The sequence below is a fragment of the Symphalangus syndactylus genome, chromosome 12, assembly GCF_028878055.3.
Source record: "Symphalangus syndactylus isolate Jambi chromosome 12, NHGRI_mSymSyn1-v2.1_pri, whole genome shotgun sequence".
NCBI classification, from domain to species: domain Eukaryota; kingdom Metazoa; phylum Chordata; class Mammalia; order Primates; family Hylobatidae; genus Symphalangus; species Symphalangus syndactylus.
Genome location: NC_072441.2, coordinates 80,180,304 through 80,197,988, shown reverse-complemented (window position 1 = coordinate 80,197,988; position 17,685 = coordinate 80,180,304). Strand labels below are relative to the sequence as shown.

The window sequence follows — 17,685 nt, the reverse complement described above, 5'->3', positions numbered from 1 at the left end:
TTGGCTTTCATAAACCTTTCAGACTAATCTTCCCTCCTCCTTCTACTTGCTCCTTAAATGTCAGTGTTTTCCAGGGTTCCATTCCTACATTTTGCTCGTTTCTTCATCCAACCCTCATTCGCTCTTGACTAAAATTTGACCCTCTCAGAATCAAGAGGAATTTGAGGTCCTCTTTGCTACCCACACTTGTTTTCAAACCATTACTTCCCCTCATCTTAAAAAGCCCTCTGGGCTGGGCACAGTGGCTCAACACTTTGGGAGGCCAAAGTGGCAGATCACTTGAGGCCAGGAGTTTGAGACCAGCCTGGGTGACAGAGCAAGATTCTGTCTCAAAAAAAAAAAACAAAAACAAACAAAAAAAAAACCTCTGTTTCTTTCAGTTTATACCATCTAACTTTGTCACCCTCCTCTTCTTCTGCTCCTTGTTGCTGTCATCTGTCAACTTCTCTCTCAATGTTGAGTATTTCAGCAGCTGGTCTGCTATCTACCCAACTCCATTCAGCATTCTCAGCAACTCGAGCATCCACACAGTGGCTCCTCAGTTTATGTGCTTCCTCATCACTATGAACTTTTCTTATCCCCCAGCCACAGCCACACACTCCCATGAACATCTCGAGCCTTATCTTCATGCAGTACACAGCCTCCAGATGCATACATTTAAACATCCTGTTTTCTGATGACAGCATTTTTCCTTTCAGCAGCTTACTTGTTCAAAGGCCCCTCAGAAACAATTGTTATTTCATTAAGACCTTCTGAGTTCATTGAATCCTTTACTTTCTCATGGTCCCGTAGCCCTCCTCTATCTGACCTTTTGTAGCCCACCTAACCTAGGAAAACCCCAGCCCTGGATGAATCCAACCATCTGCCATCTTTACTTTGAACAGGCTTTCACATAGTTAAGCATTGCTAGAGAAAATCACCCCATCTAGCAGATAGGTTTGGTGATTGTGATCTTCGTAGTCTCATCTCCTGTCTCCATTCTTATCCTCCTCAAAGCCCTTCTTCCGCTCAACTGTCAGAATGATTCAAAATGCAAATCTCATCATGTTATTCCACTGCTATTTTCAGTGCTATCCCATTTCTTAGAATACTATTGCCTTTCAGACTTAAAAATGAATGTGAAGCACCTAGGAATCTTGTTAAAATGCAAGTTCTGCTTCAGAAGGTCAGAGGTAGAACCTGAGATTCTGCATTTCCAACAGACTTCTTTCACCATCACAAAGGACAAATGCATCCTCTTGAGAGCAGTAGCTTTTGGTCTTTATTTTGAAATGACCTACATTTTAACTCAACCCAGACCTTATTTTTCTCATTTTTATGAAATAAGCTCAAGGTTTGCCAATCTAGACCAGAAATCTCGAACTCCTAAGTAAAAAAATTATAAGTGCTTAACACCTATCTTATCCTGAAGTCCTGGAATGTCAGAGTTGGAAGAGATCTTAGAGCTCATTTTGTTTTATCTCCTCATTGTATGGATAAAGTGTGCAAAAGAGTGAGTTCTAGGCCAGAGGTAGGCCAATAATTTAATTTTCCCAACTCACGGGCCAAGGTTCTTTCCATTGCACCATAATACTCATCCCCAATTTTAAGTTTCCTTGTCTGTCCTTCTAAACCATCAATTCACTCAACAACTGCTTAAGTGTATATAGTATGTGCACATCTGTGCCATTTGTTGGGTGTGCAAAGTCTAAAAGACAGGATGGCTGCCCTGGGATGCTCATGACCTAATTAAAAGGCATCCTTCCTGTCCCTCTCCCCACTTCTCCTGGATCTTCTCATCTGTATCCTTTTCCACGTTTGTAAATATAAATTCAATAGAAACAAAAAAAAAAAAAAAACAGTTTTATATATGGCAAATCATGATGAGCTATGAAAGAAAGGTGAGTAGGGGGATTAAATTTTAAAATAGATACAAAAGGATAAATGCATTTCTTGAGAGCAATGGCTTTCAATCTTTATTTTGAAGTGACCTATATTTTTATTCAATCCAGTTCCCCCAACTTGCTCACAATTGTGTAAGTGAAAAAAAACTGTGTCTAAACAAGTGCACTATTACTTACCCAGAGTATATGGTTCTGTTAACTAAGTGTTCTGTTTCTTTTTAAAGCCTGGTTAATGGCCAGGCTCTGTGGCTCACGCCTGTAATCCCAGCACTTTGGGAGGCCGAGGCAGGCGGATCCCTGAGTTCAGGAGTTCAAGACCAGCCTGACCAACATGGAGAAACCCCGTCTCTACTAAAAATACAGAATTAGTCAGGCGTGGTGGTGGGCGCCTGTAATCCCAGCTACTCGGGAGGCTGAGGCAGGAGAATCGCTTGAACCCGGGAGGCAGAGGTTGCAGTGAGCTGAGATCACGCCATTGCACTACAGCCTGGGCAATAAGAGCGAAACTCTGTCAAAAAAAAAAAAAAAAAAAAAAGAATCCGGGTTACAACCCACAGTCTGATTTCATGAACCCTAATGGTTCTAACTGCTAGTTTTGGGGGCTTTGAGTATTGGGCAGAACTGACCCTGTTGCTGATTCAGACTAAACTCATGTCTGCCAGGGAAACCTCCTTTCTGTTACATTTTTTATTTTCTGTAAATTGCATTTAAACCACAGTTCTTCCAAGAAGAATTTCCGTCTTTACCGTACCATTTTATTCAGTATATTGTTAGCATTTATATACTATATTCCTGATTGCCATATGTAGGTACTTTGTTTTGATTTCATGTCTGTTTACTCTGTCCCCAGTTGAACTGTTAATTCCACAAGGGCAAAGATCCTATTTTCTGTTTCATTGAGACCCTCCCATTCCTTTCAATTTTGCACCCTGTGGACATTTGAGTCAATCATCTATTGACATGTGATTCTAGCAGGGTACAGGTGCTTGGCTCTGCCATGGCATTTCTCTCACCCTTGTTTCTCATTTGCCATCCACCTCATTTTCTATAGACCCAAAGCTTATGAAAGAAGAACAAATGTCACAGGCCCAGCTCTTCACCAGAAGCTTTGATGATGGCCTGGGCTTTGAATACGTGATGTTCTACAATGATGTTGAGAAAAGGATGGTTTGCTTATTTCAAGGAGGCCCTTACCTGGAAGGACCACCTGGGTAAGAGTGATAGCCTGAAAGTGTGGATCTAAAAGATTTTTATCTTACACTGCCCCCATGTGTCCTGTCCATGGACTACAATTAAGAGTTTCAAATGGTCACATAGATGTATATTTATTGACATGGAAAGATGTTTATAATACATTATTAAAGGACATCTTATCTATATTATTAATATTGATTAAATATTTATATATATGAGCATTATAATATTATAGGGCATAGGGCAATAGAGTATAATTTTAGAGCATATCATTAATGTGTTAACAGTGGCTTGTCACTGATTAGGTTGGTAGTATTATGGGTCCTAAATTTTTTTTTCTTTTTTTTCATATTTGCATTACCTAAATTTCTAAACAATGAATAAGTATAGTTTGTTTTGTTTTGTGAGACAAGGCCTTGCTCTGTTGCCCAGGCTGAAGTGCAGTGGCATGATCATAGCTCACTGCAGCCTCGAACTCCTGGGCTCAAGCGATCCTCTCACCTTAGTCTCCTGAGTAGCCAGGACTGCAGGCACATGACACCACACTTGACTAATAATAAAAACATAATATAAATTTTCTAAATTATATTTTAGCTTTTTGCTTGCTTGCGATCTGGTTACTATTAAATTCTGGTTTTATTACAAATACTTAAGACTATACTATTATGCTGTGAACAAAACAAAGTTGGGGACATAGATAGTATTTGGCATTCAGTACACTGAACATGGGCTAAGTGGACCTTTCATAAGTAAATTGTGTGAAGATGCTTGGATAATTTCTCTCTTTCAAGAGGCTATCTTCGAACTTCTGAAAACATTTCTCCTCCACTCCTGTTGTAACTAGATTCGTTCATGGAGGTGCCATTGCAACCATGATTGATGCCACTGTTGGTATGTGTGCAATGATGGCTGGGGGAATCGTCATGACTGCCAATCTCAACATCAATTATAAAAGGTAAATTCACAGTAATTCTCTATTTATCCTTAGGTGTTGTTAAGTCAGGTTCCCAGTTGCAGATCTTGACACCGTAATTTGTGTTCAAGTGATTATTAAAGAAGTGCTCCCAGAGGAAACTAGCAAGGGAGTGGGAGAAGCAGGACAGGGAAGATGAAGAAGTCAACCAAGGCTGAACTCTCAAAAGTCCAGCAAAGCATAGCTTTAGCTGGATCATACAAGGGAGCTCTAGAATGAAATTTATGCCTCAGAATTGTCTGTATCTCAGATGAGGGAGCTAGAGTCTTTATACTCTCGCATGAATCGGTCATAGGATCAGGGCCATCCCAAGGACCATAAATTTCCAAGTACTTCTAAGGGTCTCTGTGTTTGAGCAAAGCACACTCTAGGGAAAATAACCAAAACAAGTGAAGAAAGGATCCAAGGGGCTCTGGGTGGAGCACCAACATCTACTACATAACAAAATGAATTTTTTAAAAATTTAGCTGGGCCCAGCAGTGCACATCTGTAGTCCTAGCTTCTTGAGAGGATTGCTTGAGCCCAGGAGTTCAAGGCTACAGTGAGCTAGGATCATGCCACTGCACTCCAGGGTGGGCAACAGAACAAGACCCCAACTGTAAAAAAAAACAAAAACAAAAACACACACACACACACACACACAGACACACACACACACACACACACAAAACACCAAGTCTTTTCAGTCCACAAGCACAGATGTCTTTCCATTTATTTGTGTCTTTAATTTTTTTCATCAATGTTTTGTAGTTTTCAGTGTATAAGACTTTTGCTCTGTGGTTAAGTTTATTCCTAAGTATTTTATTCTTTTTGATTGTTTTTTTTTAAATTTTTAATTTTTTTATTATTATTTTTTTGAGACAAAGTCTCACTTTATTGTCCAGGCTGGAGTGTGGTGGCATGATCTCAGCTCATTGCAACATCCACTTCCCAGGTTCAAGCTATTCTCATGCCTCAGCCTCCCAAGTGGCTGGTATTACAGGCATGCACCACCACACCTGGCTAATTTTTTGTATTTTCAGTAGAGACAGTGTTTCACTTTGTTGGCCAGGCTGATCTCAAACTCCTGACCTCAAGTGATCCGCCTGCCTTGGCCTCCCAAAGTGCTGGGATTACAGACATGAGTCACTGCACCTGGCCTTAATTGTTTTCTTAATTTCCTTTTTGGATTAGTCATTGTTTGTGTATAGAAATGCAACTGATTTTTCTGTGTTGATTTTACATCTTGCAGTTTTGCTGAATTTGTTTATTCATTCTAACAGGTTTTTGTGGAATCTTTAGGACTTTCTATATACAAAGTCATGTCATTTGTAAACAGATCTTTGTACTTCTTCCTTTCCAATTTTAATACCTTTGATTTCTTTTTCTTGCCTAATTGCTCTGGCTAGGACTTCTAGTACCATGTAGAATAGAAGTGGCAAAAGTGGGCATCCTTGTCTTGTTTCTGATCTTAAATGAAAAGGTTTTAGTCTTTTACCATTTAGTATGATGTTAGTTGTAGGGTTTTCATAAATAGCCTTTATTATGTTGAGAGAGTTTCTTTCTATTCCTAGTTGTGCCTTAGATTTTTAACCTTTAAACCCAGATTGTCATTGTACCTCCTTTTAACGATTTTAATGGCAATTACATTGATTCTAGAGATTAATTTGGGGAAAGTTGACATATTTACAGATGGTCAATATTTCATATTAGTTATGACTGTAAATTAGATTCTAGAAATCTGGGTTTTCTTAACATGATAAAGAATATATTAAAAATTAAGTTTTTTATATTTTTCCATGTCCTATGTTTTAAAAAATATTTTTCCATGTTCAGATAAAGTTGAATAATGAAGTACAACATCCTTCCTAAAAAATAAATGTAAAAGGTTACTTTGAAAACAAGCTGAAACAAAGTATTTAGATTGCCGTTTATCTCAAAAAGTGTTTGTGTCTTAAGCACATACTCAAATGCAAAATGGGAAACAGAACCTGCCAAACTCTATGCTTAGTGCTTGTCCCACCCAATAAACCATCCACAAAAATCAGTTGCATTGCTGTTCATTTGTTCCCCACAATTGGAAAACATAACTGAAAAGAAGTTTTACCTGAAGTCATGTGGATAGAGAGCAATTTAGTCAGAATTAGAACTCACATCTTATGACACCAAATCTGATGCTCTTCACTACAACACATAGCCTCCATTGTCTTCTGTTAGTTGATGACTAAAGACCAGAATAAAGTATTGGGTTTTATAAGTAGTTTAGAATTTAATATTTATCAGGCTCTGTTTTTTTGTATACAGTTATTTAGGTTCATAATAATAGTAATAATAACATTAAATTTAATATGATTACTTAATGGCCCTTCAGGATGCTACAGGTAACAACCTGGGATTATATTTTAATTGAAAATAATTTGCAGTGTCAATTAATCATCAGATGCCTTAATCTACCTTGCTTCCTTTAAGAAGCAAGATTATTCCTTAATGATTTCGAATAATTTCCAGCCCTCTGATCCAAATATCCCACTTGATTTATTTCCTTGTGCCTAGCACATTAAGATAAATAGACAAAGCAGGTCTAACTAGTGATGACTAGCCAGCTGAAAGGGTAAGTATCTCAGCATGCCAATGACCCATTCATGACACATGAGTTGAGAAGCTCCGATTCGATTTCTTCATGCAACATGGCAAACAAGAAATGCTAAAGGACATTCCTCCTTCAAAACAAGTAGATCCTGTAGCAAATACACAAGGAAAGAAACTACCAAGGGTGACTATCAACAGAAACAATAAATAAGATTTAGGCCTCAGGGATTTAAGATATCATAATAATCAAATACACAATATAAATGAATAAAGTATGAGATGTTTAAAGAAATAAAAGATGAGACTGGGCACGGTGGCTCACGCCTGTAATCCCAGCATTTTGGGAGGCCAAGGCGGGTGGATCACCTGAGGTCAGGAGTTCAAGACCACCCTGGGCAACATGGCAAAACCCTGACTTTACTAAAAATACAGAAATTACCCAGGTGCGGTGGCACGTGCCTGTAATCCCAGCTATTTGGGGGGCTGAGGCAGAAGAATCGCTTGAACCTGGGAGATGGAGGCTGCAGTGAGCCAAGATTGTGCCCCTGCACTGTAGCCTCGGCAACAGAGCGATACTCCCATCAAAAAAATAAATAAATAAATAAAAGATGAAATCACAAAAAGAGAAAACAACGATAAACTATAAAAATTATCAGGCAGGTTTGCCACGGAACCTAATAAAACTTTGAGAAATGAGATTGTAGGCCAGGCGCAGTGGCTCACGCCTGTAATGCCAACATTTTGGGAGGCTGAGATGGGCAGATTACGAGGTCAGGAGTTCAAGACTAGCCTGACCAACATGGTGAAACCCTGTCTCTACTGAAAATACAAAAATTAGCTGGGCGTGGTGGTGCCCACCTGTAATCTCAGCTACTTGGGAGGCTGAGGCAGGAGAATCACTTGAACCCAGGAAGCAGAGGTTGCAGTGAGCTGAGATTGCACCATTGTACCCCAGCCTGGGCGACAGAGTGAGACTCCATCTCAAAAAAAAAAAAAAACAAAAACAAAAAAAAGGGAAATGAAAGTGTAATTGTTTAAAAACAAAAAAATACCTCAGTGAATAGGTTCAAGGACTATTTAAACACAGCTGAAAGTGAACAGAAATATAGAACTAAATAAATTACCGTGATAAAAAGGTATGCTGGTAAAGGTCAGAACATTTCCTCTGAATTTACTAGAAACTCAAAAGCTGTGGAATGTCATTTCTTTCTCTCCATTTTCCTATTATAACTACCCCACCTTGTGGGCAGTCTATATAGAAAGGTTTCTTTGATACCTGACTGATGTAAGAACAAGAGGGGTAAATGTGAATTCTTGTGGATAGATAACATAGGAGTTACTTGAGTTACTTCTAAATATCACTCCACTGCAAGAATTTAAAAAGAAAGCTTTAAAAATACACTCAATAGTTTTCTTGAAAAGGGAAAATGACAATCCCTAGGCTTCTGGTTTTTGTTTGCTTTTTAGAGTTTCGATTGCTTTTCATTCTGTAATTTTTTTTATCAGAAGCTTAGATCACTTTAATAATCTTGTGGCACTGTGTTTCTAATTTGTAGCCAACATATTCTGGAAGCTTGTTCCTTCCTTCCTTCCTTTATTTATTTATTTATTCATTTATTTATTTATTATTTTGAGACAGAGTCACACTCTGCCACCCAGGCTGGAGTGCAGTGGCATAATCTCAGCTCACTGCAACCTCTACCTCCTGGGTTCAAGTGATTCTCCTGCCTTAGCCTCCCAAGTAGCTGGGATTACAGGCATAGGCCACCATACCCGGCTAATTTTCATATTTTTAGTAGAGACGAGGTTTCACCATGTTGGCCAGGCTGGTCTCAAACTCCCGACCTCAGGTGATCCACCCGCCTCAGCCTCCCAAAGTGCTGAGATTACAGGTTTGAGCCACTGTGCCCAGCGTTTGTTCCTTTAAAATGCACAATTAAGGCCAGGCTACTTGGGAGGCTGAGGCAGGAGAATTGCTTGAACCTGGGAGGTTGCAATGAGCAGAGATCATGCCACTGCACTCCAACCTGGGCAACAGAGTGAGACTCCATCTCAAAAAAAAAAAAAAAAGCACAATTAAATCCTTTATTTTCACTAAAAATTTAGTTAGACATTTTATAACTGATATGGTTTGGCTTTGTGTCCCTACCCAAATCTCATCTAGAATTGTAATCCCCATGTGTCAAGGGAGGGACCTGGTGAGAGGTGACTGGATCATGGGGGCAGTTTCCCCCATGCTGTTCTAGTGATAGTGAGTTCTTACAAAATATGATGGTTTAAAAGTGTTTGGCAGGCCAGGCACCATGGCTCACGCCTGTAATCCCAACATTTTGGGAGGCCAAGGTGAGTGGATCACCTGAGACCAGGAGTTCAAGGCCAGCCTGACCAACATGGTGAAACCCCATCTCTACTAAAAATGCAAAAAAAAATTAGCTGGGCATGGTGGTGTATGCCTATAATCCCAGCTACTCAGGAGGCTGAGGCAGGAGAATCACTTGAACCTGGGAGTTGCAGTGAGCTGAGATTGTGCCAGTGCACTCCAGCCTGGGCAACAGAGCAAGACTCCATCTCAAAAATAAATAAATAAATAAATAAATAAAAGCATTTGACAGATCCCCCCTTGCTCTCTCTCTCTCTCTCCTGCCACCATGTAAGACGTGCCTTGCTTCCCCTTCCCCTTTCCCTTCACTTTTGCCATGATTGTAAGTCTCTTGAAGCCTCCCCAGCCATGCAGAACTGTGAGTCAATTAAACCTCTTTTCTTTATAAATTACCCAGTCTCAGGTAGTTCTTTAGCGTGAAAACAGACTAATACAAACTCTCATGATTTTTATAATCTCACAGCCCAGTAAACCTTCAAATCATTTCTCCCTACAAGTTATTTTCCCCTTCCATTGAAATTTAATCAAGAGTTCATTTGTCAGATCCATATGCTCGGTGATGGTGGTGGTGGTTGTATTACTAAAAACACTAAATTAGTCACCAGCTCCATTGTTCTAGTGCAGTATTGAGATATATCCCATAAATACATCAACATGCCCACCTCAACTAAGTCATTTGGCAGATAAAACAAGCTCAAATGCAAAATGGGAAGCAGAACTTTGAATCAGACTGTTGGGGATTTGAATCCCATGTGTGCCACCAAATAGCCATATAGCTTTAGCAAATTACCTAACCTCTCTGGGCCTCAGTTTCCTCATCCATTAACCAAAGACAATAATACTTTTCTTAAAGAGATATTTTGAGGATCACAGTTAATGTATTTGGAGCCAGCAGCTTAATATGGTAAATGAAGCTTTTTTTTTTTTTTTTTTTTTTTTTTTTTTTTTTTTTTTTTGTGAGATGGAGTCTCTCTGTCACCCAGGCTGGAGTCAGTGGTGCAATCTTGACTCATTCCAACCTCCGTCTCCTGAATCGCTGACATTACAGGCACATGCCACCATGCCCGGCTAATTTTTGTATTTTTAGTAGACATGGGTTTTTGCCATGTTGGTCAGGCTGGTCTTGAACTCCTGGCCTCATGATCCGTCTGCCTCGGCCTCCCAAAGTGCTGGGATTACAGGTGTGAGCCACCATGCCCGGCCTAAATGAAGCTTTTTAATTATTATTTTCAGATCTAGGTTTAGCAGAGAGAGAGAGAAAAAAAAGATTATCCTGAATCCAGCACAGAGAAAAAAGGAAATGGAAAATATAGAGAGCGTAAGCTATAGTGGACAAATAAAAAGATCTAACATGCTCTAATTAGAGTCCTAGAAAAATAGAATAAAGAGAATCGAAGAGATCCAGTATTTAAGGAAATAATGGGTCAGCATATTCAAGAGCTAAAGAAAATCATGAATTGACAATATAGAAAGCAATATATATCAAGCTAGGTTTTAAAAGTATATCTAGAGACATTATAGAGAAATTAGAGAATACTTAAGACACAGATCTTAAAAGCAGAGCTAAGATAGAGCAGCCATTACAGAGCAGTCTTGCTTTTTAGAAGCAAGAGGGCACCATTACACTGGCAGTAAACCTCTCAATAGCAACAGTAGAAGCCAGAAGACAATAAAACGTCTGCTGAAAGAAAATGTCAATCTAAAATCATGCTCTCAGCAAAGCTAAAGTTCAAAAATGAGCACAAAATGAAGGTGCTGTCATTCAAACAAATGGAAAGAATTTATGGAACAGCAGGACAACACCCAGGGAGCTCCTCAATGGTGGACTTCAGAAAGAAGGAAAGCAATCCCAACAGGCGGGAGGATGAAAGGAGGAATCATGAGCAAATTAATTGGTAAACATGTAGATAACTAAAATCTAAATAGAGTCTATAAGTAATATTGATGTCTAAATTCTGAGGATTGGTGTGTTGCAGTGCCTCATGCCTGTGGTCCTAGCTACTTGGGAGGTTGAGGCAGGAAGATCGCTAGAGCCCAAGAGTTCAAGGTTGCAGTAAGCTATGATTGTGCCACTGCACTCCAGCCTGGGTGACAGACTGAGAACCCATCTCTAAAAATAATAAAAATAAAAATTTACAATAAATAAATTATAGTGATTAACAAAAGGACGGCTAAAATACTGGATAACAATAGCATGTAGTTTGGGAGGAGATGAACAGAATTAATGTAGATACATCATATTTTTCAGTGGAGAAAATGATTAAAATAAGAGAAAATGAGTGTATAACTAATATCTGAAACAATACAAGATCAAACAAGTAGTAAAACTCAATTTTTAAAAAGGCAAGGAAAAAAAAGAGGGTCAGAAAAAGCGAGTCAAATAATAAGCCAAAATAAGATGATAGAAATACGTCTAAATAAATCAGTAATGACTCTCTATAAATAGACCAAACCATCAGTTCAAAGACAGATTATAAAATTGAATTTTTAAATGTAAAAAACTAAAAACTGTATGAGACATTTTTGAAATGACACCAAAAGTTTAAAAGGAAGAGAAAATGTGCTACACAAAAGTTAACCAGAAGAAAGCAGGGATCAGAAAAAATAATGAACTGTCAAAAAAGTAATATTGGGGATAGAGAAGGCTACTTCATAGTAATAAAAGATTCAGTTCAATAGTAGGTAATAATAACTAAATCAATATGCATCTAATAAACAATATAAATAAAATTGATATAATCATAGGGAGAAGTTGACTAATCCACCTTTATATAGTGGGAGATTCCAACACATTGTTCTCAATTTTTTTTTTTCGAGACAAAGTCTCGCTCTGTCACCCAGGCTGGAGTGCAGTGGCGCGAGCTCAGCTTACGGCAACCTCCGCCTGCTGGATTCAAGCAATTCTCCTGCCTCAGCCTCCCGAGTAGCTGGGACTACAGGCACCCACCACCATGCCTGGCTAATTTTTTTCTATTTTTATTAGAGACAGGATTTCACCATGCTGGCCAGGCTGCTCTCGAATTCCTGACCTCGTGATCTGCCCACCTCGGCCTCCCAAAGTGCTAGGATTACAGGCGTGAGCCACAGCACCCAGCCTGTTCTCAATTATTGGTAGGTCAAGCAGACAAAAAAAAAAAATCAGAGCCAAGTGAGGTGGTGCACATCTATAGTCCCAGCTATTTGAGAGGCTGAAGCAGGAGGATCGCTTTAGTCCGGGGGTTCAAGGCTGCAGTGTGCTATGGTAACTCCTGTGAATAGCCACTGAACTGCAGCCTGAGCAACATGCTGAGACCCTGTCTCCAAAAAAATAAAAAACAATTAGAAAATGGAGGATTTAGGCCAGGCACGGTGGCTCAAGCCTGTAATCTCAGCACCTCGGGAGGCCAAGGTGGGTGGATCATGAGGTCAGGAGATTGAGACCATCCTGGCTAACACAGTGAAACCCCGTCTCTACTAAAAATACAAAAAATTAGCTAGGCGTGGTGGCATGCGCCTGTAATCCCAGCTACTTGGGAGGCTGAGGCAGGAGAATCGCTTGAACCCAGGAGGCGGAGGTTGCAGTGAACCAAGATCGCGCCACTGCACTCCAGCCTGGGCGACAGAACAAGACTCCATCTCAAAAAAAAAAAAAAAAAGAAAGAAAGAAAGAAAAGAAAGAAAATGGAGAATTTAAACACTGCAAGATCACAAGTATGGTTTATTAGACAAACATAGAACTCTGCATCCAATAATTAGAGAACAGCACACTTTCTTTTTCCCAGCACACATTTGCAAAAATTGATCATGTATTGGCTTATAAATTAAGTCTTAATAGATTTTACAGAATCAGAAACTTACAAGCCAATGTTCTGGCCACATTGAATTTGAGGTAAAAAAAAAAAAAAAAAAAAAAAAGAACTTTTTTAAAAAAATCTATAGTAAATTTGAGTAACATTAGCTAGTGTAACTCCTACATTTCACTACTTTAAACCTATAGGCTTTTTTGGTTTACCTAATAGTCCCATGTGGTTATCCTGGTCAGTGAGGGTTTTACCCCCATGAAGTGATTGAGAGACCCAGGCTTGTTTCAGAGTGAGACTCCTCCTTCCTCTTAGTGCCTCAGTGTCTTATTTATTCAACTATTTAGGCTTTCTAATCATTTTATTCTTAGTTTTAATAAATTTTTGAAATTTTTTTCTATTTCATCTGCATTTTCAAATGTATTGACATAAAGTTATTCATAATATTCACAATATTCTCCGTTTTTAAAAAATTTCAGCTAAATCTATATCCTTTTTGGCCTTAAAAGTATTTATGTATGCTGTCTCTCATTGTCTTGATCTATCTTGCCAGAGATTATTAGTCTTTTCAAAGAGTTATCTTTTGGCTTTGTTATGCCTTTCCAGTGTGTGTGTGTGTGTGTGTGTGTGTGTGTGCGCGCGTGTGCGCGTGTGTGTATAGACATATAATAAAACAAATTTTTTTCTTTTTAAATGCTGCTTTTATCTTTGTTATCACTTTTCTGCCTCTAATACAAATCTAATTAAGTGTCCTAGCTAAATGAAGGAAAACAAGCTAAAGCCAGTTTCCTGTGCCAACCAAACTGATCTGTGCCTAAATATTAGTTACATTTAGAAAATTATACTCTATAGTTGTTCCATTATTTTGTATTTTCTGAAACATTTTCTGTAGTCTCTTTACTAATCTAGGACTTTATGTTACAAGGGCAACTCTTAACTCTCACTAGCTTAAGCAAAAAAGGAAACATATTGGCTTGTATGGTTGAGAAGTCAGGTGTGGCTTAGTGCAGATATTCAGTGATGTCATTAGGAATCTCAGCCACATTTTCTTCTAGATCTGCTTCATCCTTATGTAGCCTTTCCCAGTGTAGTGGCACAATGGCCACCAGCCAGGCCAGCCAGGCTTGTGTCTTGTAAGCCTAGCACCTCAGAGAAAAAGAACCCAGCCCCAAGGGCTCCAGCACAAGTTCCAGGATTGACTATTTCAGCCTGTGCCCACCCCCACAACTGGTCACTATGTGTATGTGGAGCAGAGGGATCATTATTCAATGCCAGTCAACCTACATGGGCTAAGAATGAGGGAGACGTGGTTCCCTGACAAAAGGGGTACATGAGTGTATCAAAGAGATATGAAGAGAATGAAGGGAGGGTAGGGGATGGATAAATGAAGAGAGTCATATTAGTAGAAAAGGGAGTTCCTGGGCAGGCGAGAACACCTAATGTCCCCTGGGTCTTAGTAAATGTTGAATTGGATCAACAAAAGAGCAAAGGAAAAGTTAATGGGAGTGGAAGTATTAAAAGGTCATTGAAAGGAAAACTGGGCAGAAAGATCATCACAGTGATAACTTCCTTTCTACCTGGAGTAGTTCCGTCATCTGCTTGGTAGTACCATGGGAGCACAAAACACATTTCCGTGCTCTACCTTCTGTTTCAACCAACTGAAATTTCACCTTTAAAGAGATACCCTTTTCATTGTGATATGTATCTCTAGGATTCCCAGAAACGTCTATAGCTACTAGTCACATGTAGCTATTTAAAGTATAAATTAATTCAAATTAAATAAATTTAAGGACTCAACTTCTCAGTTATGCTAGCCACATTTCAAGTGTTCATTAGGCACATGTGGCTACCATATTGGACAACTCAGATATGGAACATTTGTATCATCACAGAAAGTTCTATTGGACAGTACTGACTTAGAGCATTAAGCTGTTACCAGCAATTTGTTGTTATTAGGTGTCTTTCTAGTGACCATTACTCAGAATTGAATGAGAAATGTTGATTATGACAGAAGAAATGAGAGCAGCTGCCTGGGACCATCTGTTGGTGCTGTTTTCACTTCTTTAAAGCATTTCAGCTCCCTTAGGACTTTGCAGTGGATCTCCAGATGGGATAGTCTCTGCCATCACAGAGCTGGAATTCCTGATGATCCCTTTGAAACAAGCCCAGAGAGACATCCAGGGACTGTAGCCCAGGAGCCACCTGACAGCAGTGGTGCTTGGGAGAAGGGGAGCTTGAGAGGCTGTTGGTGTCAGAGTCCTTGAGGAATGTATTGTCTAAGGCAGTCAATGCTCATTGTTGTCAGGTGTCGTAAATTTCTACCCCTTGTCATGTACTTGATCATCTTTTAATGTTATATAAGTCAGATAAAAACTGATTTTTTTCCTTTTTCTTTTTATTCTGCAGACCTATCCCTCTTTGTTCTGTTGTTATGATAAATAGCCAACTTGATAAAGTTGAAGGAAGGAAATTTTTTGTTTCCTGTAATGTTCAGAGTGTTGATGAGAAGACCCTATACTCAGAGGCGACAAGTAAGAAGCTGGTCTTATCTCTTTCTTGGGGTTTAGTTGGGTCGGGTTGGGTTGGGAGTTTTGGTTGGTTGGTTGGTTGATTTGGGTTTTGTGGGGGTCAGAGGGGTGTTTTGGTTTGGTTTGGTTTTTTGCCCTGGTATTATAACCCATACATGCCAAAAAATTCTTTTTTTTTTTTTTTTGAGATGGAGTCTCGCTCTGTCGCCCAGGCTGGAGTGCAGTGGCGCAATCTCGGCTCACTGCAAGCTCCACCTCCCGGGTTCACGCCATTCTCCTGCCTCAGCCTCTCTGAGTAGCTGGGACTACAGGCGCCCGCCACCACGCCCGGCTAATTTTTTGTATTTTTAGTAGAGACGGGGTTTCACCATGGTCTCGATCTCCCGACCTCATGATCCACCCGCCTCGGCCTCCCAAAGTGCTGGGATTACAAGCGTGAGCCACCGTGCCCGGCCACCAAAAAATTCTTAATTCCCTGTCATGCAAAGAACCAGTTAAAGATATTCTTATACATTGCTAGTAAGGGGCAAGTTGCCAGCATCTATCAAAATTACAGCCCAATGCATAAGCTCATGCCTGTAGTCCCAGCGCTTTGGTAGGCTGAGGTGGGAGGATCACTTGAGCCCAGGAGTTCGAGACCAGCCTTGGCAACATGGCAAGACCCCATCTCTACAAAAAATACAAAAAATTAGCTGGGCATGGTGGTGTGCGCCTGTAGTCCCAGCTACTTGGGAGGCTGAGATGGGAGGATCCCTTGAACCCAGGAGACAGAGGTTGCAGTGAGCTGAGATCACACCTCTGCACTCCAGCCTGGGTAACAGAGCCAGATCTTGTCTCAAAAAAAAAAAAAAAAAAAAATTTTACAAAGTGATATGCCCTTTGACCCACCTCCAGGACTTTATCTCAACAGGTATAATAACTGCAAAATTATAGTGTGTTAGATTTCTAGCGGGTTCCAGTGATTGTGTCACTCACGCAACATTATTTGCAATAGCAAGAAAAATGGCAAAACATAGCAAACATAGCTATCCATCAATAGGAGACTGGTTAAAGAACTACAGCTCACCTATAAACTATATTGTATGTGTGTGCCATTACAAAATGGTGAAATATTGTGATACCATAAATAAGAAAAATATGTCTATACTTATGTGTGTGTAGACTGTCTCAGGAAAGTCACACACATGACCTGTTACTTCCCCGGAGTACTGAGGTTCATCCATGTTGTTGGCTGTGTTCACTTGTTTGTACCACTGTGTAATACTCCATGTGTGGCTATCCCACAATGAATGTCTCTCTTCCGATGACAGGCCTCTGACTATTGCAAATGGGGCTGCTATAAACATTCTTGTTCATGTCTCCTGGTGGTGTGCATGGGCAAGAGCTTGGCATATACTTAGGAATAGAATTTCTGGGTGGTAGAGTATTGTGAGTATTCAGCTTTACAGAGGGATGCAAAATTGTTTTCTAAGCCTGTACCAAATTAAACTCCCACCAGCAATACATGAGATTCTTTAGATTCCCATCTTCTCTAGCAATTAGTGAAGTCAGACTTCATGATTTTTGCCAGTCAAATGATTATAAAATGACTTCTCGGTGTGATCTTGATTTGCATTTCTCTGATTACCTGTGTGGTTGAGTGTTTCTTCATATGTTTATTGACCATATTTTTTCCCATTCTGTGAAATTTTTGTTTGTTCAGCTTTTTTTCCATTTGTTCTCATTTTCTTACTGATTTATAGACATTCTTTACATATTTTCTATTAGAACAATTTTTTTATTGGATATATAAGTTGCACATACCTCCTTACAGTGTGTAAGTTGTCCTTTATTTGCTTTAAGGTATCTTCTTTATGAACAGAAATTTTTAATGTCAATTTAGTTGCATTTATTACATTTTTCCCTTTATGGCTAATGTTTTTTGTATCTTGTTTAAGAAATTTATTTTTCCTCTTAAGTACGAAGCATTTGCAGGAATGATGGATATAAGGAGCAGGTGGAAAATAATAACTTAAATCCACAGTCAATTTAAGAACTGCATTCCAGGCTGTGGTTTGTACTTCCTGTCTCACTAAACCTTTCAATATCATAAAGGTGCCAGATGGCTCACTTGTAATTTTAGTTCTTTTCATTTCCCTGGCTATCTCTAATGGAAGTAGTAAGGAACCATGAAATGGCCAAGTGGTGAGGACCTGGTTACCCAGGGAGAGGTAATACAGTATTGTGATAAGTCAAAAGTTGATTCTTAATTTGGCTGAAAAATGAGAGTGGACAGATAGACTGAAGGTACAAATGTGAATCAAATCCTTCTTTTGTATATGTCTTTCTATTTAGAGTAGTCCATCAGATTGAAGTCAGTTGACATATAATCATCTGCTGT

At 39.4% G+C, this 17,685-nt stretch overlaps 1 protein-coding gene across 1 annotated transcript in view; it reads left to right on the top strand.

Annotated features, from left to right (window-relative positions):
- THEM4 (thioesterase superfamily member 4) overlaps positions 1-17,685 on the top strand; it is a 54,549-nt gene that overhangs the window by 28,566 nt on the left and 8,298 nt on the right. Inside the window, exons 3-5 of the mRNA XM_063626372.1 lie at positions 2,935-3,094; positions 3,922-4,032; positions 15,184-15,308. Coding sequence (XP_063482442.1) covers positions 2,935-3,094; positions 3,922-4,032; positions 15,184-15,308 — 396 coding nt within the window. The remainder of the gene's footprint in view (positions 1-2,934; positions 3,095-3,921; positions 4,033-15,183; positions 15,309-17,685) is intronic.